Below are 27,685 nucleotides of genomic sequence, written 5' to 3'. Positions count from 1 at the left end.
TGGAGAAGCAGGAAAAAATTCCCCAAGAGCACTGAACCCAGGGCAAATAACCTGTTAATATAACAGATTTTAACTATCTTGCTAGTCCCCCAAAGTAGCAGTTCTATAAGCTTCTCTGAGGCAGGAATTTGATGATATGAGTGACATTATAGGCCCCTGATAGCAGGCAAACTCCTGCTTACACTCCTCACACACAAATCCTACGCTTGCTCAGTGGAGCAGCAAGGAAGAAATGGAGGGGGGATTAACATTACTGTGTTGAGCAACTTTCTAGGAACTCCCCCAGTCTCTAAGGTGTTTACTATAGAGATTGGGGGAATTCCTAGAGTGTTACTCAATGCAGTAATGTGATTTTAGGTCTTCACCTAAAAGTGATGTCCCCACATTGTGTGACACTCCCCCTTCACCTGTCCCACACCCAAAAGCTCCTACTTATTCCAGGGGCATCCCTGGCATCCTAACTCCTTGTCTTCATCATTTCAACCAGATAAAGACATAGTTAGAAGCAATGCCTCCTTTGACTGCGTGGGGAGATTTATATGGAATGTTTTCTACCAGGTAATCTCCAGTGATTTTAGTGAGGATTGTAAAAAAAAATCTCCATACGATCTCCAACAAAATGAATAAAGGATTTACAGTACGAGTTCGTTCATTCGTTTGTTCGTTCATTGTGTTCCAGCCTTTCTACCCCGTTAGGGCACCAAAGCTACTAAAAGTTAAAACAAGCTTTATAAAAACACATGATGCAAACAATTAAAACCAAATTAAAATAAGGAGGCTGATGACAAACAGTTTCGATAGAACTCCTTCCCAGGTTTCTAATGCTGTTACGCCAGAAGCCTGGGAAAATCATTACAAGGAACTATATGAAATGGCAGAGGGGCCAGCACCCGTGTTGGAGGATTTAGAGAATATACCAGAATGGCCACCTGTTGAACCCTCCAAAGTAAGATCCTTAGTCAAAACCTTGGAACCAAAAAAAGTTCCTGGACTCGACTTAATATCTGCCAAGCTAATTAAAGAAAACATAGGACGAATCCACATTCACCCATTACCCGCATGTTTATCGGATATCTTCCGTTTGCCTCCAATCTGCGATTTTTTCCTCTTCGTTCACATTCCTGCTTCAAATCCGTCTTTCTCGCGCATCCCTCCGGTCGCACGGCCGCTCGAAAACCGCTTTTTTGGGCGGGACCTTTTTTTCCCGCCCATTTTTTAAATTTTTTTTTAGCGCACTTTTCCGTTATTCCGATTTTGCCTTATAAAGAAACATCATTGACGATAATGATGCCTCTCTTTCCCCCACTGACAGCACTGATGGCTCTCTCCCGTTTCTTTTTGGGAAATTTGGAAGCATGTGGGAAGCTTTCGTGGGCATTTCCTATGCAGGACAGTTCAGTGCCTGAATTTTACTGAAGTTTCACTTCCTTGGAGTGTCATTATTTCGATATTTCATAATTTCGATATTACAGTAATATAAAATAAAAAAAATAAAAAACAGTTAAAAAGGAAGTTTTGCGAGTCCGTTCTGAGGATGGATTCACCCCAAAATGATTTTTCAAACTACCAGATTTGATTCAGAAACAGCACAATCAATAAATCCAATGCTATGAAGTCAAAAACAGTCTTTTGCAGACTACGGAGCACTTGCAAGTTGAATCAGCCAATAGGAACTCTCAGAACGGCCGGAGAGACAGGAAGGGGGGGTGGTTTTTTAAAAAAAACCACGTAAATTGCGCATTGGCCCATTCACGGCCACCGTGAAACTCCCGTTGAAAACCTGTAACCACATATTCGGGAGAAATGCGAATGAAATGCGTCTGTTTAATGAGGTAATGTGACCGGCACTCGGGATTGCGTGGGGAATGCGGGGAACATGCGACTTAGAATGAGTAATGTGGATTCGACCATAGATCGGTGGGCTCCGCTGCTTGCTAAACTATTTACTGAAATAGACAGGACAGCAAGAACGCCTAAAGGTCGAGATGCAGGAGTTATAGTCCCTATTTTAAGAAAGGCAATAAAAGGACTTCTGGTTCGGGGTAATGGAGAAACCGACATGATTCGGAGCTCCGGATCATTTGAGGTGCTGTTTTTTGGGCTGGTGGGGCTTCCAGATCGCCCACAGCCCCCGGGTTTTAGTCAGAAATCCAGCAAGAACGCTTTTAGCCCTGAGAGTGAAGGGTCTCGGCGGGTGGGAGGCTCTGAATTAAGGGCTTCTCCCCCAAGCCTTGAGATCCTCCTTGGAGAAGGGCGGCCAAAATCTCTGCAGCAGCTTCGGGAGTCATTAAATTGACATAGGCTCTTTGATCCCCGAGCCTCGGGAACGGATTTGAACAGATTTGGACGTTTGAAGCAGTGAGTACATCCCAAGAAGTCTGTATTAAGTTAAGATTACTATCTCCCCCAACGGACTGTTTTACTGAATAAAGACTTAAATTTTAAAAGAACTAAAGACTGAGTTACCAAGCTGAAAAAGTATATTAAAAGACTGAGCAATTTAATTGGAGTTTTGAGAACGAGAAAAAGTTAAAAAGAGCTAAGAAGAATATTGTTTTGCATACCTGTGGTTGGGGAGATAGCGACGCGGTGGGCGGATCGTGGGAACTGGAAGGTGTGCCATGAGACAGGAAGTGGAGAACAATAGACGGAGAGGAGATAGAGAGAAAAAGCGGCGAGGGAGGTCAGGAAGAGCAGGAGGACCCGGAAGAAAAACAAAGCTGGAAGAGGAAGTGAAGTACCCACCATTGAAAGTAAGGGAAAGGAAACGGAAGTAGAGGATTCACCATTGAAAGTAAGGGAAGATTATCGGTGTGACTGTATTACCATAGAGAAAGATCGCCTGACATTTTGAACCATAGAAAAACATCGCCCAACATTTTAAGGGTAAGGGAAGCCTCAATTGCCATTTTAACTGAGGGCAAACATCAAAAACTTTTGATATATAAAAATAGAGATTTGAATTAAAAAGAAGACGGAGCTAAGAAAGAGAGCTGATTCGTGGGGACCTAAGGCAAGTCCGATGGCCTCCAAAAAAGAAGAGGACTGGCAGGCTGCTATTGAAAATTTGGATAAGAAAATAACTGATGGAAATAAAGAGATTCGGGAGATGATACAAAAATTACAGCAAAATCTAATGACGGAAATGAAAGAAGCTATCAAATCGGAAATTATGGAAGTTAAAAAGGAGATGGAGGCAATAAAAACAGATTTACAGAATACTCAACAAAAGGTGCAAGAAACGCAGCAGTTGGTGCAGGATGGGGAGAAAAGAACAGAGGCTATACAGAATGAGACTATGGGTATGGGCGAAAGAATAGTGATGATGGAATGCAAAGCAATGGACAGACAGATTCGCATGAGGGCAGTTCCAGAAAAAATGGAAGGATCTGCCCTTAAACAAGTAGCTGAAATATTGGCAAAATTTGGGGGGCAAACAGAGGAGGAAATGATGACTCATTTGGATATCACTTATAGAGTCAAGTGGAGTGGAAGTTGAAGAAAATGAAGCAAAGAACATTTGAAGGAGCTAATAAACCAGGGAGATATTTGGCGTGGCAATTAAAGAAAAAGAGAGAGAAAAGAGTAATAAGTAAGAGGGAAAGGAAGAGGGAAAGGAACGATATGATCAAGGATTGATTGAGAGAGCATTTTACAAATATTATGCCAAGTTATATCAGAAAAAAATAGTGGATCATGAAAAGATAAGAGACTACTTTGACAGGATTGACTTACCAAAGGTACCGGAGAAGTTGAAAGAGAAGCTTAGTGCTGAGATATCAATAATGGAAGTGTTACAAGCAATACAAGCTACTACAGTTGGTAAAGCTCCGGGACCAGATGGAATTACTGCAAAATTTTACGAAGTGATGGCAGAGGACTTAAAACAACTGATGCAAAAGATGATGAATGGAATATTGGAAGGGGTCGAGATGCCAGATACATGGAATGAGGCTAATATTACATTGATACCGAAGGAGACATTAGACTTAAGTAATGTTAAGAATTATAGACCAATATCTTTAACTAATAATGACTATAAAATATTTGCAAAGATACTAGCAGAAAGACTTAAGACTTGGCTAGTGGAATTTATTGGAGAGGATCAATCCGGCTTTTTACCGGAAAGGCAAATAAAAGATAACTTATGAGTGTTGTTGAATGCTATTGAGTATTATGATAAAAATCCAGGGAAGCAGGTTGGTTTTTTCTTTGTGGATGCGGAGAAAGCGTTTGACAATTTGAACTGGGATTTTATGTTTGCAACAATGGAGAAGATGCAGTTGGGAGAGAAATTTATACAAGCAATAAAGGCAATATATAAAAACCAATCTGCAAATATAATTGTTAACTCGGATGTAACCAAAAAGTTGGAAATAAGAAAAGGAACAAGACAAGGGTGTCCACTCTCCCCACTTCTGTTTGTAATGGTACTGGAGATTCTACTTAGGCAAATAAGAGAATACAATTCAATAAGAGGATTGAGGACTAAAGGATTTGAATATAAAGTAAGAGCTTTTGCTGATGACATAATGGTGATAGTGGAAGATCCAATAGAGTGCATGCCAAAATTGATGAAGGAAATGAAGGATTTTGGAGATATAGCGGGCTTTGTAATTAATAAGGTGAAGTCCAAAATACTCTGCAAAAATATAACTAAACAACAACAAAAGGAGCTGATGGACAAGGTGGAATGTGAAGTAGTAAACAAGGTTAAGTATTTGGGAGTGGAAGTGACAGTGAAGAATATTGACTTATATAAGAATAACTATGACAAGTTATGGCAACAAATAGAGAAAGATATGATTAGATGGAATAAAATGAACTTGTCATGGTTAGGGTGTATTGCAGTAATTAAGATGAATGTTCTTCCAAGAATGATGTTTCTACTACAGACAATACCTATTGTTAAAGACAGTAAACAATTTGAGAAGTGGCAGAGAATGATGTTAAACTTTGTTTGGGCTGGAAAGAAACCCAGAGTTAAAATGAAAGTACTCTATGATGCGAAAGATAGAGGAGGATTACAATTACCAAATTTTAAATTATACCATGAAGCGATATGTCTGGACTGGCTAAAGGAATGGATGACATTGAAGAATTTGAAGTTGTTAGCATTGGAAGGATATAATAAACTATTTGGATGGCATGCATATCTATGGTATGACAAAGTAATAGCAGACTCTATGTTTCTACATCATTATGTCAGAAGAAGTTTGTTTGCTGTATGGACTAAATACAAGAAATATATAGAAGAGACTATACCAATGTGGATCATCCCTGCGGAAGTAGTAAATCCAAGAACAGAATATGCAGGGGAAGACTGGTTGACTTATAAAGAAATTCTTGAGATACAGAAGAATAACTATATGCTTAAAGGTAATGAAGAATTGCCATTCCAATATGGATGGTTTCAATACATGCAGATAAAAGACCTATATGAGAAAGCCAAAAGAAAAAATTGTTTTAGACTACAAAACTCTGAGATTGAGGAGTGTTTGCTTCAGGGGGGGAAGAAAATAATTTCTAAAATATATAAGATATTATTGAAATGGTTTACAGAGGAGGAAGTTGTTAAAGTGCAGATGGTCAAATGGGCAATAAATTGTAATAAGGAAATTTCAATGGAAGCTTGGGAAAAGGTTTGGAAAAATGTAGTTAAGATTTCAGCATGTACCACTGTGCGTGAAAATGTATATAAAATGTTGTATAGATGGTATTTAACACCGAAGAAGTCGGCCAATGGTAATAGCCAGATGTCTGATAAGTGTTGGAAATGTAAACAGCATGAAGGTTCATTCTATCATATGTGGTGGACTTGTGATAAGGCTAAGCAGTTCTGGGGGGATATAGTTAAAGTTATGTCAGATATTTTACAAAGGAATATAAATAAAACCCCGGAATTGCTGTTATTATGTATGAACCTAGAAGATTTTGATAAAACGGACAGAGTCATGGTGTTTTATATGATCACAGCGGCCAGAATGTGTTATGCACAGATGTGGAAGACTCAGGAGATACCATCTATGGAAGATTGGATTTTGAAAGTTTTGAACATGGCAGAAATGGACAAATTAACAAGGAAATTGAAAGAACAAGAAGAATTGGACTATACATCAAGCTGTGAAAAATTTAAGAAATATGTGGAGAAAAAGTGGGACATGAAGGGGAAATTGTGGTCTTTGGAGAAGTAGGGGAGATAGAAACTTACTTAAGCTTAAAAGGGGGTATATTTTACTATATGTTATGGGATTAGTATAGTATATTTACAGAGGATATGTATGTAATTTTGTTTTACTTAGTTAGCATATGTACTTATTATTACTTATGTAATCTTTATATTTTTAACTAAGATAAGTAATATAGTTAGAGTAGATAGTAGGTATAATATAGATATATATTACATTAGTATTATAGATTTTATGAATTTATATGATATACTCTTTAGATTAAGTTGGGTATGGAAAACTGCGGGGAGTCACCAGAAAAGGGGGGGGGAAAGGATGGGGAAAATGCAAAGGGGTGAATAATGATAATGATTTTTATGTTTATGTTTGTAAACCCATCCAATAAAAATTCTTTAAAAAAAAAAAGAAAGGCAATAAAAGTGACCCAAATAATTATAGACCTATTAGCCTTTTAAGTATACTAAGCAAATTGTACGCTAGTCATCTGAAAGGAAAATTGAGTGAGTGGATTGAACAAAATAAGATTTTGAGGGAAGAACAGGCTGGGTTTAGGTTGGGATGTTCTGCCTTGGATCAATGTGTGTAGTCCTAGATCATCTTATTACTAAATATTCTTCTAATGATATATTTTCCTTGTATGCAGCTTTTATAGATTTCACATCTGCTTTTGATATGATACATCGGAACCTATTATTGGAAAAGTTAAGGGGGATGGGAATTGAAAAGAGATTATTGACCCTAATAAAGGCCTTATACAGGAACACCAAGATCTGGGTAAGGATGGGCCCACAACACCGCCTTACAGAAGTAAGGGAAAGGTGTCAAGCAGGGCTACATCTTAGCACCAACTTTATTTAAACTTTTCATAAATGATTTAGGGGAGCATTTAAGCTGCCCTAAGGTGCATGCCCCTAAGATCGCTAACAGGCATGTCCCCGTTCTGTTATACGCAGATGATACAGTATTAATTTCTACAACTCTCACTGGCCTTAAATGAGCTATGGAAATTTTAGCTCCATATTGCCAGACCAACCATGTTGAAATTAATTACCAAAAATCAAAGGTTCTAGCCTTCGCAAACAGACCTCGAACATACCAGAGGAAGATTAACTCAGTGGATATTGAGCAAGTTCACTGTTTTAAATATTTAGGAATGGTCTTCCAGGCTTCAGGCTCAAGAAAAGTGCACGTGGACCATGTTATAACAAGCACATCCAAAAGTGCGGGTGCGATTGAGAAATATTACTGGTCCTCCAGGGGCCGGAATGTAGTGGCGGCGGATTTTTAAGGCCAAGTCTCTCGCCTAATTACTTTGTGGGGCGCCACTGAGTATAATACCGTATCAGTCCTATTGGCAGTCTCTAGAAAAAGTACAATCAAAGTTTTTAAGGCATATTCTACAAGTTCCCTTTTGTGCCTCCAATTCACGTATTTGCTTGGAAACCGGTATGGTTACCTTAAAAGCACACTTATGGATTGCTGTCATCCTTTATTGGTTTAAATTAATGACTAAACCTTCTGTCTTAGCCAGCTTAATAGTGAGAGATTCTAGTATACCATATTGGATTAAGGAAATGGATCCTAAAGTGGGTTATTATGGTCTCTCTCTAAACAGTTTTTGCTGAATATGGAACACAGCTCTGTTAAACCTTTTCTTAAACAAAGAATTCTGGACATTGAAAGACAGCATGACCTGAGTCAGGTTAAAGGTTATCGTCCGGGAATAGAAAACTTAAACAAGGTGACAATGCCATATTTACAAAGCTGACTACAGGAGAGCAGTTACCCTTCTTAGAATGGATATGTTACCATCAGCGGTCATAGAGGGTAAATATACAAAGCAACCATATGAGGAAAGAGTGTGTGTATGTGGGACTGGGAAGATAGAAATGAGGGGACATGTCCTTTTTGAGTGTAAAGTTTACCAAAATATCAGAGCTGCCTATATAACTCAGATTTGCAATCAGTTCCTGGGAAGAAATGATAGATTTTATTTAGATAAGCTTTTAGCCAATAGAGACCAAGAAACCACCTTAAAGGTGGCAAAATTTGCTGTGCAGGCCATACGACTCAGGAAGTATTTTGTAGGGGGAAATATTTAAATATTTTATTCATTTCAAAGTTTTAAATATTTAAGAATTTTGATCCTGGAAATTCAATGTTTTTTAGTTGGATAGGTCTGTTAACAATACGGTTTACCTTGACTGTATGTTTTAATTAGATTGTATGCCATTACTTGTCTGGTCTTTGACCGTATTAAACTTTGATTGATTGATTGAAATACATAAAGGCAAAGAAAAGCAGCAAGTAAAACATAGGGCAGATAGAGTGATCACTGAGGGAATGCCAAACAAAACGTAAGTCCTCACCTGCTAAGGGAAGACAGTAACAAAAGGGGCAGACAGATATCCCTGAGAAGAGAGTTCCATAGTTTTGGTGCCAGGACTGAGAAGGCCCTATCTTGGGTTACCACTGCCTAATCTCAGAAATCAGGGACACCTGAAGCAAGACCTCAAAAGACTACTATAGCAGTCAGATAGGTTTGTATAGAAGTAGGTGGTTCTTCAGGTATGCTGGTCCGAAGCCAAAGGTCAACACCAACACCTTGAATTGGGCCCAGAAACAATTTGGAAGCCAGTGTAGATGGGCCAAAACTTGAATATGATATGGTCCCTACAACCCACTATAATTAATATTCTGGCCTCACTTGCTGTACCAACTGACGCTTCTGAAGACTTTTCAAGGTCAGCAAGTGTTGCCAATTCTGGGCAGGGAAATTCCTGGAAACTGAGGGGGTGAAGACTAAGAAGAATGGGGTTTGGTGTGGGGAGGGACCTCAGTGGGGTATAATGCCATAGAGTCCACCCTCCAAACTGGAGAGCCAGTTTGGTGTAGTGGTTAAGAGAGCCAGGTTTGATTCCCCACTCCTCCACTTGAAGCCAGCTGGGTGACCTTGGGCTAGTCACAATACTCTGGAGCTCTCTGAGCCCCACCCACCTCACAGGGTGTTTGTTGTTGTGGGAATAATAGTAACATACTTTGGAAACCACTCTGAATGGGCATTAAGTTGTCCTGAAGGGCGGTATATAAATTGAATGTTGTTGTTGTTGCTGCTGCTGTTGTTTTTTTCCAGATGAACAGATGTCTGTGGTCTGGAGATTAGTTGTAATTCCAGGAGATTTCTGGGCCCCACATGGCAGTTGGCAACCCTAAGGTTAACCCCATATAGAGTATATTATAATAATCTAATTTAAATGTAACTAGGAAATGCACTGCATTGGCCAGATTTTTTCCACCCAGGAAAGGCAAAAGCTGGCTAACCAGTCAAAGCTGGTAAAAGGCAATCCACATATTCCAGGATAGAGATCCTGGCTAACCAAAGTATCGTCAAGAATGACTCATGAAGGGAAAGTGGTTACATTTCACACTCCCAAGCCCAGCCTCCCCCCTGAATTCACACAGCAAAGCTTCTCAGAGGCACGTTGCGCTGGCCAAGGTCGAGCAGACAGATAAGAGAGTTTCCTTTCCCATGGACTCGGCTCCTTGCAGGTGCTGGGGCCTGGAGGAAAAGAAAGACTAAACACTACAGAATTAAACATGGTGTTACTCAGGTTAAACAGGCTCTGACAATCTAGCGGTAGGCCAGAATCCAGGAATACCAGGTGACACCTTAAATCACTGCACAGACCTTCTGCTCACCACTAGGAGTTCTGTCTAGTTGGGATTAATGTTCAGTTTATTTGTCCACATCCACCCCAAAACTGCCTCCAGGCTCCAGTTCAGGGTTTCTACTACCTCCTTGGGATTTGCCAGAACCACGAGATAAAGATGTGTGTCCTCCACATATTGGTGACAACCCAGCCCAGGTCTCCAGATAGTTTCTGGACTGTTGTTTACTATTCATTGTCTGAGAGTGTATTACTGTTCTGTTGTCTATTGTTTTTGGCTCTCTCACCTGTTGGACAGAGGGTCAAACCTGCACAGAATTATGCTACAGGCACCATATTGGGAAGATCCTCAAAGCATCTGTCCATGTGGGAACTCCATTTATGGAAAATGATTTTGGATTTGCAACATGGTTTTAGTAGGATAGTTACTCTTCATTCTACACAAATATCAAAATATTAAAACATTTTTGTTCTTTTAACCGTACTTTGCTTCTTCTCTCCCACACAGTGCCACCCTAGTGGATGCCTTATAGATCTCTGTATGCAAATGAGTATCATAATGGTGCTAAAGCAGACTTGGAACAACTTCATGGAACTGGGCTATCCGTATGTCACTAAGATATTATAAACATTGTTATTACCATTACAGTTCATTGTTTAAATAATGTATGAGATAGCAGAGCCTGCAAATATCTCTTGGCTGACATATCTTGGTTGCTTTCACATGGATGTTTTTCTCTACCTTTGCTTTCAATGGAAGCACTGTTATGAGGAGCACCAACATGGCATCATACTCTAATTGTACACTTTCCCGGTTTGCCTTGGCACATTCTTTCTCAAACCTGGTTTACTATGATCCTTTATGAAAGAAGAAAGCAGTCAAAGTGCATTAGCATAGCGTCTAGATGGGAAAGTGTGTGGTTTTTTTAAAGGTGCTGCCCACATTGGTGCTATTTTCCATTTGTCAGTCCTCCTCAGCCACCTTTTTTACTGATGCTCTACCAGAAAGCCTTTCTTTAAAATCAGTATATATAGCTATAACACTAAATATATTTTTTAAAGCTCACAAAAAGTCCTGCAGTGGCATGGCAGAGAAAGAAATGTAAGGAAAGTGGTGGCTAATGCAAGAAGGTGTATGGAAAACTCCATGTGGATGCTTTATTGACAATGGAAATGCCTCTGTATTTGCAGCGGCAGGGAATGCCACGTTGAGAAACCTGGTTGTGCAGAAGCAGCCTTTAGAACACTTAATCTTTGTTTAAGGCTAATTATAATAATAAGCAAGATGTCAGTCTGTAACATGATTATTACACAAAGGATTCAAGAATAGAAAATTCATAGGAAATTAAAAACATTCGAATTCCTTGGCTAGGTTTGCTTAGTTAAAGTATAATGATGTTTATTACTTGTTGCATGTAAGGGAATAATTTGGCCCATGTTATTTTCAACTGCTTTAATTTTGATTATATTTCCCCTCAAATATCTATATAGGGGTTCTCTGCCCATAGGTGGCCTCTGAAGAGGGGAAGGGGAAGCCTAGTCTATGTATCGAGCACAGTGATATCCAAACCCACAGGGCCCTCCCTCTGAGGAATGGATCAATGGAAGTAGAATGAACTTGTTAACACTTTGCTCTCCTGCTCTATGAACATAGACATGGTGTGGCTGAGGCTGGTAATGTTGCCATAAACTGACTTGGAAAACATTTTCTTTTAAAAATGTTAAACGCGCAGGTTAATTCAGAATTGGTGGACCAGAAGAAGAGTGCGGCATGAGCATGGCTCCCACCGAAAAGCAACCTTCCCACAATGGGAGAAGGATTACAACCTCCAGCCTATGAATGCTTATGGACTCTTTGATGAATACCTAGAAATGAGTATGGAAAGCTCTTCATTTAATCTGCTTGATGACAAGGTCATTTACATATCATATATCATTCCCTCCTCCCTGAAATAGAGTTATCCTGGAAAATACTCTGGGGCTTTGCTGCAATTAAAAGTATGCAGAATGGTTTCTTGGGGCAAGGAAAAGGACTAATTAAGATAGTCACCTGAATCCTGCCCTGGTGATCCATGTATTGGCCATTCTTCCATATTGGATTCCATACATATCAAAGGGTATTACATTTTGATAAACCATGGTGCGTCCCAGACCCAGGACTGCAAGCACACTGCTGAAACAGGTGCGCTTGGCACTACCAATCAGAGAATGGCCACTGTCAACTCTGACTGTGTCTAAACCTTTGGGAAAACAGCAGATGGATGTTTCACCACCTGAGCAGACCTGCCTTGAGAGTCTGTGTGTTTGGTACAAGCTGCCATTTTGTCCCTGACTCTATCTACTGAGCCACCATTTTGTGATTGACTCCATCTGCCAAGCAGTTATTATGTAACTAGTAGCTCCGAAGGCTCTTGAAAAAAATTAAGTCGCTCCCAGAAACATCAAGTCTGCCTTCCCCTGGTGTACAGCACTGTGCGCGCTCTGATTTCTATATTAGAGCAATTATTTCTAACAGTACAGCATAAGAGTTTTCTTTCTTGCTTTCTTTGAAAGAAGTGACAATGGGGGGGCAGAATTCAGAATTTCTGACTAGCTTCATTTCATCCACCCCCTCCTTCAATTTCTTCTCTACCCAGGAGCTTCATTATAATTTCTTGTCTCTTGAATAGACACATGAAGTTAATGTTCTCTTGATGCCTGGCACATAAGTGGTATCCCTGGACATATTTAAAATGTACAAAATAAACTGCACCTGAGAAATGTTGCTCAGACCCTAGGAGTGAAATCTAACAAAAATGAATACTGAATGTAAAACTTTTGAGTTTCTGGGTAGTCCTGCATTAAAAGGACCCATTCTACAAAGGCATATCAAAGAAAATGAGACCTGCATGTTATCAGCTCTTTTGAAAATTTGGCCTTATATCTCCCAAAGCTTTTCCATGGGTAGGATTTTCACTTGAGGAGTACAACTTTCTTGCCTCCTCTCTTAGGTAGCAGCTAGAAATATCTTCCAAACTCCTATTCCTGCTGGACCTTGAAATATCCTCTGAGTTGATCTAGTCCATTTGTGGCATGATAGAATACAAGTACATCAGCCAGCTGTTTGAAACAGGAAGCTAGCGGATAAGGAATTGCATCTGTTTGCAAATGAGTTTTTTTAAAAAAAAGAATGAATAAAGCCACAATCTCCTACTGAAGTGCTTGCTTGGGTGAACTACTAACAAATAGTTGCTATAGCATACTGAAAAGTAGTGGGTGAAGTAACCACAATTAAATTTATTTTTCAGTTTGAAATCTGGACTTCCATTTGTCCTTCCTTGTGTCATTTAGTGTCTTTTCCCTTTGCTAGTATTTAGGTATAAGCACATTTATAGAGCAGAGCAGGAACAAAAATGTCAAAGTAAGAAACATCTAGGAAAAATTAAAATGAGTAACAAGTGACCAGGAATGAAAGTACAGATAGAATGGAGTGTTTTTCTAACTTGCCATTACAGTGTCATTTTTCTCCCCTCCCAGTTCTTCAGTTTGGATTCACAACCATCTTTGTGGCTGCTTTTCCACTTGCTCCGCTTTTGGCTTTACTTAACAATATTATTGAAATTCGTCTCGATGCATACAAATTTGTCACACAGTGGAGACGGCCATTGGCTTCAAGAGCCAAAGATATAGGTAAGCAATTATGTTAAATATATACTCAGGAATACAATCATCTCAGATATTAGAATAGTTGACATTTCCACAACAAATAGAAAGCTGAAACCTATAGTCCAAGATGCTCTAAATACTAAAAAAAAGGCTAAAATACAACATTATTATTTCAAAATTTGAGACATGAAATTTACCTCCTGACAGCAGCCTGCTGAAGAAAGCCAAGGAACATTTAGGACAGAACGTTGTACAATCCAGCTTCTTATAGGAGGAGATGGGACATGCAGTGTTGCCCAGGAACAAAATTCTGAAAATGGGGCACTTACAACATATGCTGGGATCCCCTTTCATACATGTTAACAATCCTCATTGGGGAGATTTACAGTGACAACCATGAGTGGATATGTGCTTTATAAAAACCAAGCTGTGTATTTATTTAGGTACACTTGGGCCTTGCCTCATTCCCTTGGGTATCAAATTGTTAAGTTCTTCCATAACTAATAGTATGTTGACATGATCATTGGTATACAAGTCAGCCAAGTCATCTGATTACTGGAAATGTCTGAACACAGGGCATATTTATCCCGCTCATTTAAAATGGAAGACATGAATTGTATCTTGTTCTAGGGTGTACAGAGGCAGCCGGCCTGCACTGCAGCTCTACACTTTCCCCCACTGCCACGTAATGTTGTCCTCGATGCACGGATGCTCTCAGTTGTGGGAGAGCTCCTGGCCTGACCAAGCTTTGCCTGCATTGCAGGCAGGGCAGCAACAACAGGTGCCGAAAGCTGTGTCAGGTTCTGGACAGGCTTAGCCTTGCCCCTGCCTTTGAATGGTGGTCTACAGAGATCACAAGAAAAGATGTCCAGCCAGAGGGGCCAAGTAGCAACACCTGGCTCTGTGGATCCTGGAGGCAGAGGCAGACAATCAAAATCTTGCCCAACCACTGGACCGAACAGGGAGGGAACAAGGGAGGAGGGCCTGGGCAAGGCTTGGTTGGGCTATGTAAGGCCCTTTCAGCCCTGGCCAAGAAGAATTGGCTGGAAGATGCTCTCTGCTGTGAGCAAGGAACAGAGAGACAGACAGCAGCTTCAGAGCAGCCCCCAGAGGAGAGGGAAAGGAGTGGGGTGACATGAACCCTCCTCCCCTCTCCAGTCTGAGGGCAAACTGGGCAGAAAGATAAAGAAGTCCCATTATTCCAAGGCACTAGGCGTGGCTGCAGAGATAAGAGGTACCTGGGTGTATGGCGCCCCTGATAAACTACTATGTGGGGAGTCCTATGTGGACCCCCCACATAGGAACCAACATTCCAGCAGAGAATGTACTTAAGCTACACAGGTTCAGCCACACATAACACATACAAGATGGGGCGGAGGATTGTTTTGCAAGTTACATTTAAACGTGCATTGGCTTTTCTCGGGTTTGTGATATGTATATAAAATAGTTTGAAAATAACTATCTACAACTTTATCAACTTTGACAAGTGATGTACCCTACTTACAGTATACAGTACTAAAGCTGAAATAGTAAGAAAGTGCTTTCTCCTTTCCTCTTCTGTTCTGCTAACCAAGTGACCTCACACAGTAGAGCTGGAGAGCATTTGTTGCTCTTAGCATCCATCCCATTGAGTAACAAGAGATCAACTTTGCTCTAATAGATTTATTAGTCAAGAGCTTTCTTGCCATTTTGGCATTGACAGAAGAGTCTGGGAGGGCTCTGTTGTCTATGGAGAAAGAATAGAACTTCACCTTGAGTTACATGAAAGATGTACCTTCTCTTTGAAGACACATCAACAGGAAGAATGATCTTCAGATCAGTAGCAAATAGCATGACCACTTACACCAAGACAGTGGATAGTGACTGTTATATTAAATGGTAATATACCTTTGCACTAGTTTTTACATTATTGTCCCTGAAACTTAACACATCATTATTCTTCATTGCACAGGGATCTGGTATGGAATTCTAGAAGGCATTGGAATTCTTTCTGTTATTACAAATGCATTTGTTATAGCTGTAACTTCGGATTTTATCCCTCGGCTCGTTTATGCTTACAAATACGGCCCATGTGCAGGCCAAGGGGAGGCTGGACAAAAGTAAGTTTTGATTTTTGAAACATGCTATCAGATCATCCAGGTTTCCATCTCCAGCATGTTTTTTTTTTAATCAGCATCTCTAGGGAGTCTTCCTGTTTGCCATACTCCTTGTTTGGGTTCTAGGTCTCTTATTGGGCCAAACATGTATCATTTTGCGTGGAATATCCCCACATTTGGTACAGAAATGGAATAATGTGCTGTTGTAACCTGTTTACTTGTACTGGGGTGATCAGAGGCAATGAAACTGCATAAATTATTTCTGAATTACAGCCTTGTAGTCATCTTTCAAGGTAGTGTGGGATCTCTGTATTGTCGAAGGCTTTCACGGCCGGAGAACGATGGTTGTTGTGGGTTTTCCGGGCTGTATTGCTGTGGTCTTGGCATTGTAGTTCCTGACGTTTCGCCAGCAGCTGTGGCTGGCATCTTCAGAGGTGTAGCACCAAAAGACAGAGATCTCTCAGTGTCACAGTGTGGAAAAGATGTTGGCAGGTCATTTGTATCTACTTAGGAGGGGTGGGGTTGAGCTGAGTCATCCTGTAAGAGTTTCCCAGGGTGTGGAAACGAGATCCCACCTGCAAAATCGAGATCCCACCTGCAAAATCACCAGGCTAACAAATGCGCTGATCAAGAATTCCTCACTACATCCTGACACACACAGAAAACTATGCAAGACAGAAGCACAGCCACCCAGACTATATGGACTCCCTAAAATACATAAGGATTCGGTCCCACTCCGACCCATTGTGAGTGCCATTGGTTCACTGACATATGAATTAGCTAGACATCTGGCCGATCTCCTGCAGGACCACATCGGGAAAACCTCGTCTTACATCAAAGATTCAACAGATTTCATCAACAAAATCAGTTCTCTGAAACTCAATCCACAAGACATACTTGTCAGTTTTGATGTTGTATCCCTGTTTACCAAGGTTCCAGTAAAAGACACTATTGCACTTATTAATCAGATTTTCCCAGAGGATGTAACAACCTTATTCCATCATTGTCTGACAACCAGTTACTTCCAATGGGATAATGAATTCTATGAACAGATGGATGGGGTGGCCATGGGGAGCCCTCTCAGCCCAGTTATAGCAAACTTCTACATGGAACATTTTGAAAAAACAGCTCTAGAATCAGCACCCCACAAACCTAGTGTATGGTTCCGGCTTGTGGATGATACATTTATCATTTGGAGCCATGGGGAGGAAGAATTGATGGGGTTTTTGAATCATCTCAACAACATCCACCGGAACATACAATTCACAATGGAGAAAGAAATCGAGGGAAAACTCCCATTTCTGGATACCTTGGTCATCCGCAAAGCAAACTTTCAGTTAGGTCACAAGGTCTACAGGAAACCAACTCACACTGATCGGTACTTACACAAAAACTCCAATCACCACCCCCGACAGAAAAGAGGCATAATGAAAACATTAGTGGATCGCGCAAGACGGATATGTGAGCCGCACTTTCTCAATGAGGAAATTAATCATCTAAACCACGCACTTCAGGCAAATGGCTACTCCAGAAATGAAATCCGAAGAGCAATCAAACCAAGGATGAATCAAACAACCAAGGAAAAACAGTCTCCTACAGGAAAAGTGTTTTTGCCATATATCAAAGGAATTACTGATCAGATGGGAAAGCTTATGAAAAAGCATAACCTTCAAGCAGTATTCAGACCCACCCGAAAAATACAACAGATGCTACGATCAGCAAAAGACAGTAGAGACCCCCTCACCTCTGCAGGAGCATACCGTATACCCTGCAGCTGTGGACAAGTTTACATTGGGACCACAAAGCGTAGCATCCAGACAAGAATAAAAGAACATGAAAGACACTGCAGACTTGGACAACCTGAAAAATCAGCAGTGGCTGAACATAGCCTAACTCAAACAGGGCACAGTATCTTATTCCAGGACACCAAAATACTGGACAACACTTCCAACTACTTTGTCAGACTGCACAGGGAAGCCATTGAAATTCACAAGCATAAGCAAAACTTCAACAGGAAAGAAGAAACCTTAAGAATGAACAGAGCATGGTTTCCAGTTCTGAAAAACACCAGGCTAACAAAACACTCTATACTCGACAATAGCCCTGCAGAGAAGATTAGCACATCAAGCACCAATCCATATGCAAAAGAACCTCCTCAGGATACAGTGAAGCCTCCCGCCATTAGCATTCCACACCCTGGGAAACTCTTACAGGATGACTCAGCTCAACCCCACCCCTCCTGAGTAGATACAAATGACCTGCCAACATCTTTTCCACACTGTGACACTGAGAGATCTCTGTCTTTTGGTGCTACACCTCTGAAGATGCCAGCCACAGCTGCTGGCGAAACGTCAGGAACTACAATGCCAAGACCACGGCAATACAGCCCGGAAAACCCACAACAACCATAGTGTGAGATCTGTTTAGTAAAACTGTGGCTTTCCTTTTACTGAGCGCTTAAATCCTGATTTTTTCTTTTGGGGCCAACATTTTAGGGTGACTTCAGATACCATCTCTTACAAGTTCATTTTGATGAATGGTCTTTTTGCCTTTTGCCATATCTAGCCTCTCAAGTTCATATATTTAGGATCAGGGCTTTTTTCTGGGAAAAGAGGTGGTGGAACTCAGTGTTGGAACTCAGGACCGTACAATGACGTCACTTTGGGTTAGCTGGAACAAGGGGGGAGTTTTTTAAAGTTTAAATCACCCTAAGTGAAAATGGTCACATGGCTGGTGGCCCCGCCCCCTGATCTCCAGACAGAGGGGAGTTTAGATTGCCCTCCGTGCCACTCCAGCGGTGCAGAGGGCAATCTAAACTCCCCTCTGTCTGGAGATCAGGGGGCGGGGCCACCGGCCATGTGACCATTTCCAAGAGGTTCTGGAACTCCGTTCCACTGCGTTCCTGCTGAAAAAAGCCCTGTTTAGGATGCCATTTATATAGTTGTCTCATGGTGTAGTCATTGTTATTCCGTATGTTTGGACAGGCATGTGTCTCTATGAATGAGGTCCGCTTTCCCATTTGGTCCCAGTCCCAACTCACTTCTAAGAACTTCTCACTTAGGTTTCAGCCCTAGCTAAAAGAGAATGCATCTGGACAATGATACACATAAATATCTATAAGGTGTTCCTTTGAAAAAGCAATAAAGCTCCTTTCATAAGTTTGGAAGAAGTACAGAGACTTTGAATATGAGTTCCTTTATTGAGATGAATAATTAGCACACTCGGGCAGTCATAATAATGTCAAGCATCTGATATACTAATAGCCAAATGGCCCTGATCTGAGGATACTTAAATCCAGAAACTGGAGTCATAAATGGACAAGACAGATCTCCTATATACCTGAAAAATTCCTCAGGTTTGTAGAAAAATCAGAAGTCTAAAAAAATACATTGGGGGGGGGGTAAAGAAAACCCAAAATGATAAAATTAGCACCTGTGGCTTTAACCAGATGCCCTCAGTGGCTGTTGCTAGGCAACCATAATAACATAACCACTATTCCCGACTTATATCAGTTAAAGGCACAGGGAGAGGGGGCAGGGCCCTTTCCAGGGCTGTTTTCACCTTTGAAGGAGGACTCATTGGGGCCAGGCTCAGAAACAACCACCAGATGACTTGATACCACAAGACTTGCATGACTCATCCGAGCCTGGCTGCTTGCTACTTTCCAACAGCAGCCACTCCATGAAAGCCAGCATTGTGTAGTGGTTATAGCGTCAGGCTAGGATCTGAGACACCCAGGTTCAGATTACCACTCTGTCATGGAAGCTCACTTGGGTGGCTTTAATCCAGTCATAAACTCTCAGCCTAACCTGCCTCTTAGGGTTGTTGTGAGGATAATATGGAGGCAGGAAGCATAATGTAAGCTGCTTTGCATCCCCATTGCGAAAAAGGGCAGCTTTTAAATGAAATATAGACGAAGATGGGAGGCAGATAAAAGGTAAGTTGTTTAGTAAATTTGAAGAAAGAAAGATGTAAAGAAAGATGAGCATATGGAAGCTGCCATGAAGAGGAAAAGAGGAAATAGTGTGGGGAAGGGGATACAGTGGAGAATGAAACACCCCAGCAAGTCGTTACAGGTTCCCTACCATGCAACTGGGTCCTGCTCAGTTGGCACCACACAACTGGGCCACAAGGGAAATGCTGCCAGAGACAGGGAAGGGGAAAGGTAAAGATGGGGGGAGACCAAGGTAGGTGGGAAAGAGAGAAGTAAGGAGAAAAGGGGGTAAGGCTATGGGGGGCAGGGAAGGGAAAGAGGACAAGGTGGGGGAGGGGGAAATAGAATGCCCCCCTGCATGTCCTTGCAGATCCCCACTTGTATATTTATAATACACAACATTAGAATGTCTGTGCAAAGATACAGTACTGCAGATGCCTACCTAACACACTGTGCAGTGTGTCTCAAGAAGAGGAGAACAAGCCATCTTAGAGGTAGAACAAGAGAGTGAAGAATGGCTTATAATGACCCATCCAAGCAGCTTTCAGACAGAGCTCTAAATACTCAGGCAAGGGTTGCAAACATCTGGGCCACCTGTAATCCCAAAGGGTAAACCAAAGGGAAAGAGTAATGAGCAGGAGGAGGCAAATAACATGTGCCAGAAACAGGTAAACCGTTGTAAGTGCAGTCAAGGAGGAAACCAGGAGAAACTTACAATTTGGGGCTGATTCTGGTTTCAGTTAGATGAATGGAGCATGAATGGAAAAATATTCTCTTTCCTGGCCTCGGAGAATGGATCCAGATGAGGAATGCTCTGTGACTGGAGGATGGTGACAAGAAAGTAGTTTCCAGGCTAGGAATGTTTCCAAATAAGGAAGAGGGAAAGTCTCCGGATGGAGGAAGTCTTACTTACACCTTTGAAGTCGGACTTTTAGAGGATATTTTGACTGACTCATATTGGGTCAGTGTGAATCGATAAATTTTAGACAAAAATGCTAAGTGAAAGTCTAGGTCTTTATCAGTGATCACTGGTAATATTTATGCTTAATTACTGGGAGGTCCGTATTAATGGGAGTGACAAAGGCAGTGGCTTGTTTTTCTCTGGAGCTGCCTTTGTTTCCAGTGAGCATGATGAGATAATGCAGAATTATGCCCCTTTCTACTGGCTCTAAGCCTTTGTATTGAAAGTGGCTCCATTGGAGGGGGGGCGGGCTTATATATCTGGCAGAGAAGAGTTGGTCTTGGTTGCCAAGATAGAAAGGGAGAGAGAAAAGCCAACAAAATGGAGACTTGTTAGTAGCACCATTTGTCACTTTTAGCTATCCCATTCTGACTTTTATCCCTGATGCCAAAGGTTGAGGGAGGTCATGCATATGGTTCTTTAGCGTGCTCTTTAAGAAAGAGCAGAAAGATACAGTACCAATGCAATTTATGTATGCATTTTAAAAGTTTACACTTTTATCAGCACAGTGTAGCCTTTTATGTGAACATAAAAGGATAACTATGCAGCCAGTGGGTGCATTAACATTTTAACCTAGTGTGCTACACCACATTTCACAAAGTGTCTCTTTCATAAGACACTGTTATATTAGTTTCCCTTTCTGATACACAGGAGGAAGTTTTGTTGGTGGTTTTATTTTTGGCATATTTTGAATGTCACGGCAGTTTTGTCAGTGTGGCAGAAAATGAACAGTTGAAGTTACAGTTTGTGATTGGCAGGGCAGCTAACTCATTAGTCTGTCAAGGATTGTCACTTCAGTACATGCTGGAGGGGAAACAAATGTTCTGCTTCCATAATGAGTTGTATAAAATTGTCTATTAATGTGGAGCTGAACCTGATTTTGAGATGATGGGCTCCTGTCTCTCTTTGCTAACATTATATAGAGTTAGATATTCCAAGTGTCAGCTCAGTTTTTGGCTTCCTTAATCTTTTATGCCAGCAAAATAAAAACAATGTTCAGAATTGTACCAAATAAGGTTTTTCAGCCTGTTCTGTTGTTGCTAGGTTATCTTTATAGCAGAAGCAGGTAACTCTTTACTGTCGCCAGATCTAATGGCCTGAATGTACAGGAGCAATGGAAATAATGTAGCAAAAAAAGTCTGGACTTTAACAGAGTTTTTAATCATTAAAGTTAGTAGTAGCATCTTGCTGTTGTGAGCAGTCTTGTTACTGAAAGTGACTCATACATGTTTTTTTTTATTCGTACATGATTTCTTTTTACCATAATAGTTAAAATCTCCATGTCCAGAGGCACTATACCTCTGAATACTGGGTGTAAACAGCAGGGTATGGCTGACACCTTCATGCTGTGCTTGTTGACTTCAGCCTCGCTACAAGTGACATTTTACACGTGAAGGGCACATGATCATTTTCGCAAGTCTTTCTGGGAACTGAAGTCCCTCTCCCCCACCCCTTTTCCTTCTGTTCCTTCCTCTCTCTGTTAGAATGGCTGCCTGAAGAGACAGAGAAAGCCTACAGCAACAGCAGCTTTTGCAAATCATCTTGCTGGGGGGTGGGGAATGCTCTGGAGAAAGCTGAGAAAGTTGTAGCTGCCCACCCCCAAAGAGCATTGAGAGCAGGCTTGTGACCGGAGGAATGATTTGCAAAAGCTGCTGTTGCCGCAGGCTTTCTCTGACTTTTCAGGCAGCCATTCTAACAGAGAGGGGAAGGAACAGAAGGAAAAGGGGGAGGAGGGAATTCAGTTCCCAGAAAGACTTGCGAAAATGATCAAGTGCCCTTCACGTGTAAAATGTCACTTGTAGCGAGGCTCTCAGAGGCATTTGGTTGGCTGCTGTAAGAAACAGGATAGTGAATTAGATGGTCTAATGCATCAGAGCTCTTACCTTCTTCCAGCCTGATTTTTTGCCTTCATTAATTTAATTTCTTAGATCTGCTCACAAATAGCAGCACTTTCCAAAACTATTCATTATTCCTGCAGCAAAGATCTTGATCTCTGAAAATCACTTCATTGCTCAGGTGAAAAGCCTTGGGAAGTTAATCCAGCCAGTTTACTAAGTGTTACCCACTCCTGCTTTGTAGATATTTTAGGGGTATTGTATTACTCTTCGAAAATGCAAACTTGATGATCAAGCTAATATTTCATTATCATACATTTTAAATGAGGTCAGAAAAAAACTTGCAGTGGGAAAAAAGAATTGATACAAACAATGTGGATGTCATAAGCCAGTTTGGTGTAATGGTCAAGAGCAGCACGACTCTAATCTGGAGAGCTGGATTTGATTCCCCACTCCTCCACTTGAAGCCAGCTGGGAGACCTTGGGCTAGTCACAGCTCTCCCAGAGCTCTCTCAGTCCCACCCACCTCACAGGGTGATTGTTGTGAGAATAAAAACAACACACTTTGTAAACTGCTTTGAGTGGGTGTTAAGTTGTCCTAAATGGTGGTTATTATTATTGTTGTTATTATAAAAATGTTGGAAAGTGAGGTACACCTCCTGTGGTTCAGTTGAGTTAGGGCTCAAAAGAATGAATAGCCATATAAATGTTTTTTCAAAACAGATCAAGAATTTCTGTTAAAAATAATTGTATAACTATTATTTTCAAAGCAAGCCTTCACTGAGGGAATAGGTATAGTGGGTTTCTCCCACAGAGGTACAAGCAAGAAATCTGAAATAACCGTGGAAACATTGTAAACATCTTTGAATGCTTTTAGATACTTCATATCTATTTGCTATTATGAGCCAGTTTGGTGTAGTGGTTAAGAGTGCAGGACTCTAATCTGGAGAACTGGGCTTGATTCCCCACTTCTCCACTTCAAGCCAGTTGTGTGACCTTGGGTCAGTCACAGCTTCTAGGCGCGCTCTCAGCCCCACCCACCTCACAGGGTGTTTGTTGTTGTAGGGATAATAATAACATATTTTGTAAACCACTCTGAGTGGGCATTAAATTGTCCTGAAGGGCAGTATATAAATCGAATGATAATATATTATTATCTCAGCAACCAGTTTCCAGATCACCTGGACTTTGTTTGAGGAGAACCACTTACTAACTTCTCTCCAGGCACCCACTGCCCATAAATCTCATCCACTGACCTAGGCTGGTTCTGTGTCAACTAGATACCACCATTCTCATAGAGGCTGATGAGCAAACAGCCTTTCCCAGCTTGTTCAGCATTAACAGATGACAATTCAGATAATCTGAACCTTGGATGTGAGTTTTACTGTCCAAGCATCTGCAAAATTGCCTGGCTAAAGACTAAAGACAATGTTTGACTAAAGACTTTCTTATCTCCTAGGTGTATGGTTGGCTATGTTAATGCAAGTTTATCAGTATTTCTAGTGTCTGACTTTGAACATCGTTCGGAACCAGCATCAAATGGAAGCGAGTTCTCTGGCTCACCATTAAAATATTGCAGGTAAAGCAATGTATGTAAGCAACACAACCATGTGAATCATTTTTCCCCCTTGTTGAATATATGTATTTGTTTCTAAAGTGCCCTCTCACGGTGATCAACAACTTCTTTAAAAAGTAAATTAAACAACAGTACAAACTATGGCCAAAAAAACCCCCATCCTAAATGAGAAATGCTTGAGAGACCATCTGAAACTGACCAGAGAGGCTTGGAAGGGCAGCGAATGCAGAGAGCCAGTAAACTATCACATGGTCACTTTGCAATGCTGCCATAGTACAGGTTTGGCTGCCTGTCCCACTGCTTTATTCTCTTCATTCTGTCTTCAAGGCAAGGAAGATACCTTAAGAACAACCATGTTAGTATGGTGAAGTGGAAGCAAGGCAGGGCATTTGTGGCAGTTGCCTACCTTACCTCCCTACCTCCCCTGCTTAATGCCAGAAATGAGGAAGGAGGTCAGGGTGGGACACAGGGATAGGGAGGAGTTTAGGTGAGAAGCATAATTAAGGGGTGGTCATTTACCCCTTCAGTGATTTTATACAAAGTTGAAATTATTGCATTATTGCATTATTTATCTGACTGAAGCATTTGGCTGGAAGAACTTTGTTCATGTCTTGGACACTTGTTGATGTGTAACTTACAGTGATATCATCCATCAACCTTGTTTCTGCAAGCAGATTGCAGAATATCCAGCTCTTGGTGTCAGGCCCTGTCATCCAGTATTCAAAAATGTTAATCACTGTAGCAAGTTCCTGTTTATTCCTGAAGCCCCTTGCATCACGAGGAGGGGGGTGATTGAGTGTTCCAGTGAAGACTGGCTGTTTCTCCACTCCACAACCCTCTTAGCTACCAGTAGTAGTATATGAATTTATGCTGATCTGGAGATGGAGATCAGGGTCCATGATAAGCTTAGTTATCACCCTACAAGTTGCGTTACAGTATTGGAGAGGGGTGTGTGCATGTGCACAGTTCTTCCTTATATCTCATCGCAATGGAGAAAAAAGTGTCTTTCTGTTTGGTGTTAGGTACAGAGACTATCGTGACCCTCCTCATTCTCCAGTGCCCTATGGCTACACACTACAGTTCTGGCATGTCTTAGCTGCACGGTTGGCATTTATTATTGTATTTGAGGTAAGATTTAGGACTGACACAGACTTGCAAAATATAAGAGTGTATGAAACTTCAAATTTGATGTAGATTATTTTGAAATCAAATTTAATTTTACAGTAGAGTTGCATAGGACAAAATAAGCATGTCCTAGTTGCTCTTATGCAAGAGATCCCATTTCTAGCATAGCATGCTGGCTATCAAAAACCATTTCAGGCATCAAGTCCCAAATCCAGTGTTCGGATTTTAGAGGACTGAAAAAGATGTGACATACGAAATGCATAATCAGAAGGACCACCTGATGTTTTGATTTCCTCCTTTTTGGTTGACAGCTTCATAATGTTAGATGAATTTTACTTACCTAAAGCCTTCAAAATAAAAGGACTGAAATACAATTGTTCTTGGATCGTCCCATGCCATTAGTCCCATGTAGTAGCTTATTGACTTAAACATGCAATTCCACTGAAGTTAAGCACATTTTAAGTACAGTGTTTTCAGTGAAATACCAAAGGACCATAATTAAAGGTCTTTAATTTTGGTCACTATACACCAGTCTCTTTTAAAAGCTATTTGATTTCTTTTTTGAAATTGATGGACACTGTTAAGTAAGACTGACCAGTCATTATGTAACTGTGGGAGTGCCTGGTAGGTTTTTCCTTGACATCATATCATTTGGTTGTCATAAAAAATAGAGAAAAGCCCTTGATCTCTTTAAAGAGACATGTAATTTTCTAAACAGAAAAGTATAATTGGTGAGTGATTTTTTACCAACAATAATCTTATACTCAGTGGAAATGTTTGCGTTAACAATTATATAATACAGAACATTATCAGAATGTATACACACAAAGATGAAATTTCCCCCATGATCATTTTATATAGCACTCTACTTGTGGTTTCCATGCTGAATTCACCCATTTTAAAAAACTTTTTTTCCAGCACCTCGTCTTTTGCATAAAACACCTGATTTCCTATTTAATCCCAGACCTTCCAAAAGATCTAAGAGATCGAATGAGAAGAGAAAAATATCTGATTCAGGAAATGATGTATGAAGCGGAACTGGAGCGTCTCCAGAAAGAACGGAAAGAGAGGAAGAAAAATGGAAAATCATGCAACAATGAGTGGCCATAAGTAGGTGGGTATCAAATACTTCAATTTCTATAATATGAGCCAAATGATTTTAAGAATTCTACATACTTTCCAATAATCAGGTGTCTGAATAACTGTTTTCATTCAGTAAGAGAGCTCTTAACACCACAATTCAGCTCAACACACTGTCAGAGTTGCTACACATTTAGCATCTTTGTAACACCAAGATCGTATGCATGATCCATTCCCACAAAGACCCATCCAGCTCTGTGGCGGAATTGACCTACACTGTGTGTTGTTGAAGGTCCCCTCTTCCCTCTGTAGTGTGAGTTGGGCCATTACCGGGGAAAGAAAATGTAGCTGTATCCAGCCACCCTTGAATTCAGATGCAAATTGATTGAACTCTGCCCAGGTAAGGAGAGCTGGATGGGGATATGTCAGTGTACATGGGCCTTTTGTTTCCAGGAGGGTGGTAGAGGGTGCCAATATTTGTCGATTGAATTGGCCAGAACAATGCCTAACTTTAATCACCTCCTTCATTCTGGAGGTAGCAGATAGCTGGTAGAACTGGCTGCAGCGGCAGCTGTGTCTTCTAAGCTAAGAAAAAAGAACTAGCTAATTAGTTGAATTATGTTGACATTTATTTTTAACATTCTTTAACATGTTATCAGTCTGCAACTAGATTGCCAATATCTTTCACTAATAAATTAATGTGTGCACACTTTTCCTGATGTAATACTGTTTGGTAGGATTTCCTTTTACTTGTTTCTCCAGATAGCAGATCTAAAAGTCATTTGTTTTTTCCAGCTCTCCAAGAACTACCTTCAAGAAAATGAAAAAGATGCAACCTCAATGCATGCCTCAAACATCTGACATAGCAAACAGGGCAGCACATTTCAGGTTTACTACTGTGGAATCACTTTGCAATTGGCATATGATCATTATTCGTAAGTCATTCTAGAAAAAGCAAACATGTAAACTCCAGTTTTTAAAAGGAAGAAAATGTGTACTAGGGATGGGGACTATTTTTCACCGTGTTTGCTACTTTTTTGCATTATGTCCCATGTGACTTTTTCAAGTCTTCAGATAGTACATATGCATACAAATCTGGATACGTCAGCAATGACTATCATCTCTTACTGACATAACATACTTCAGACACCCTGTTTACATATTATATATATATAATATATATATATATATATTCTTTTTTAGAGGACTTGCTATACCTCGTATGTATAGTATATATAAAGTATATAGAGATTGTTTATTTGTAAATAGCAAAAATAAATAAATGCATCTGTGGCAAAGAATGTCAGATTACCACACTTAAATATCATCAACATAAAGCCACATTTAGCACTGATATAATGTAATACAATAAACTTTAAAATAAATTATGGATGAAATTCTTGCTTGTGTGTCTTAGGAAGTCATTTTACAAACTGATGTGATGACGGGTGTCCAAAGACAATGTCAGAGCAGATGCTCATCACCATGGGTTTCCCAAGGGCAGAACTGTCCCTTACATGTAAATCATGATCTCCCCTCCATCTACATAGTACAAACTGTTGAGTCTGCAGTGGGAA

The 27,685-nt window shown here is 40.6% G+C and overlaps 1 protein-coding gene across 1 annotated transcript in view; it reads left to right on the top strand.

The window, feature by feature from the left end:
* Positions 1 to 27,250, top strand: part of ANO4 (anoctamin 4) — a 129,939-nt gene extending 102,689 nt beyond the window's left edge. Inside the window, exons 20-27 of the mRNA XM_054988549.1 lie at positions 10,365 to 10,462; positions 11,590 to 11,732; positions 13,373 to 13,525; positions 15,453 to 15,600; positions 23,787 to 23,906; positions 24,926 to 25,031; positions 25,947 to 26,142; positions 26,904 to 27,250. Of these exons, the coding sequence (XP_054844524.1) occupies positions 10,365 to 10,462; positions 11,590 to 11,732; positions 13,373 to 13,525; positions 15,453 to 15,600; positions 23,787 to 23,906; positions 24,926 to 25,031; positions 25,947 to 26,138 (960 nt within the window). The 3' untranslated portion in view covers positions 26,139 to 26,142; positions 26,904 to 27,250. The remainder of the gene's footprint in view (positions 1 to 10,364; positions 10,463 to 11,589; positions 11,733 to 13,372; positions 13,526 to 15,452; positions 15,601 to 23,786; positions 23,907 to 24,925; positions 25,032 to 25,946; positions 26,143 to 26,903) is intronic.
* The last annotated feature ends 435 nt before the right edge of the window (positions 27,251 to 27,685 follow it).

Source organism: Eublepharis macularius, chromosome 9, assembly GCF_028583425.1.
Source record: "Eublepharis macularius isolate TG4126 chromosome 9, MPM_Emac_v1.0, whole genome shotgun sequence".
NCBI classification, from domain to species: Eukaryota; Metazoa; Chordata; class Lepidosauria; order Squamata; family Eublepharidae; genus Eublepharis; species Eublepharis macularius.
Note: the sequence above shows the minus strand (reverse complement) of the source record. Positions and strands in the feature narration are given on the sequence as shown.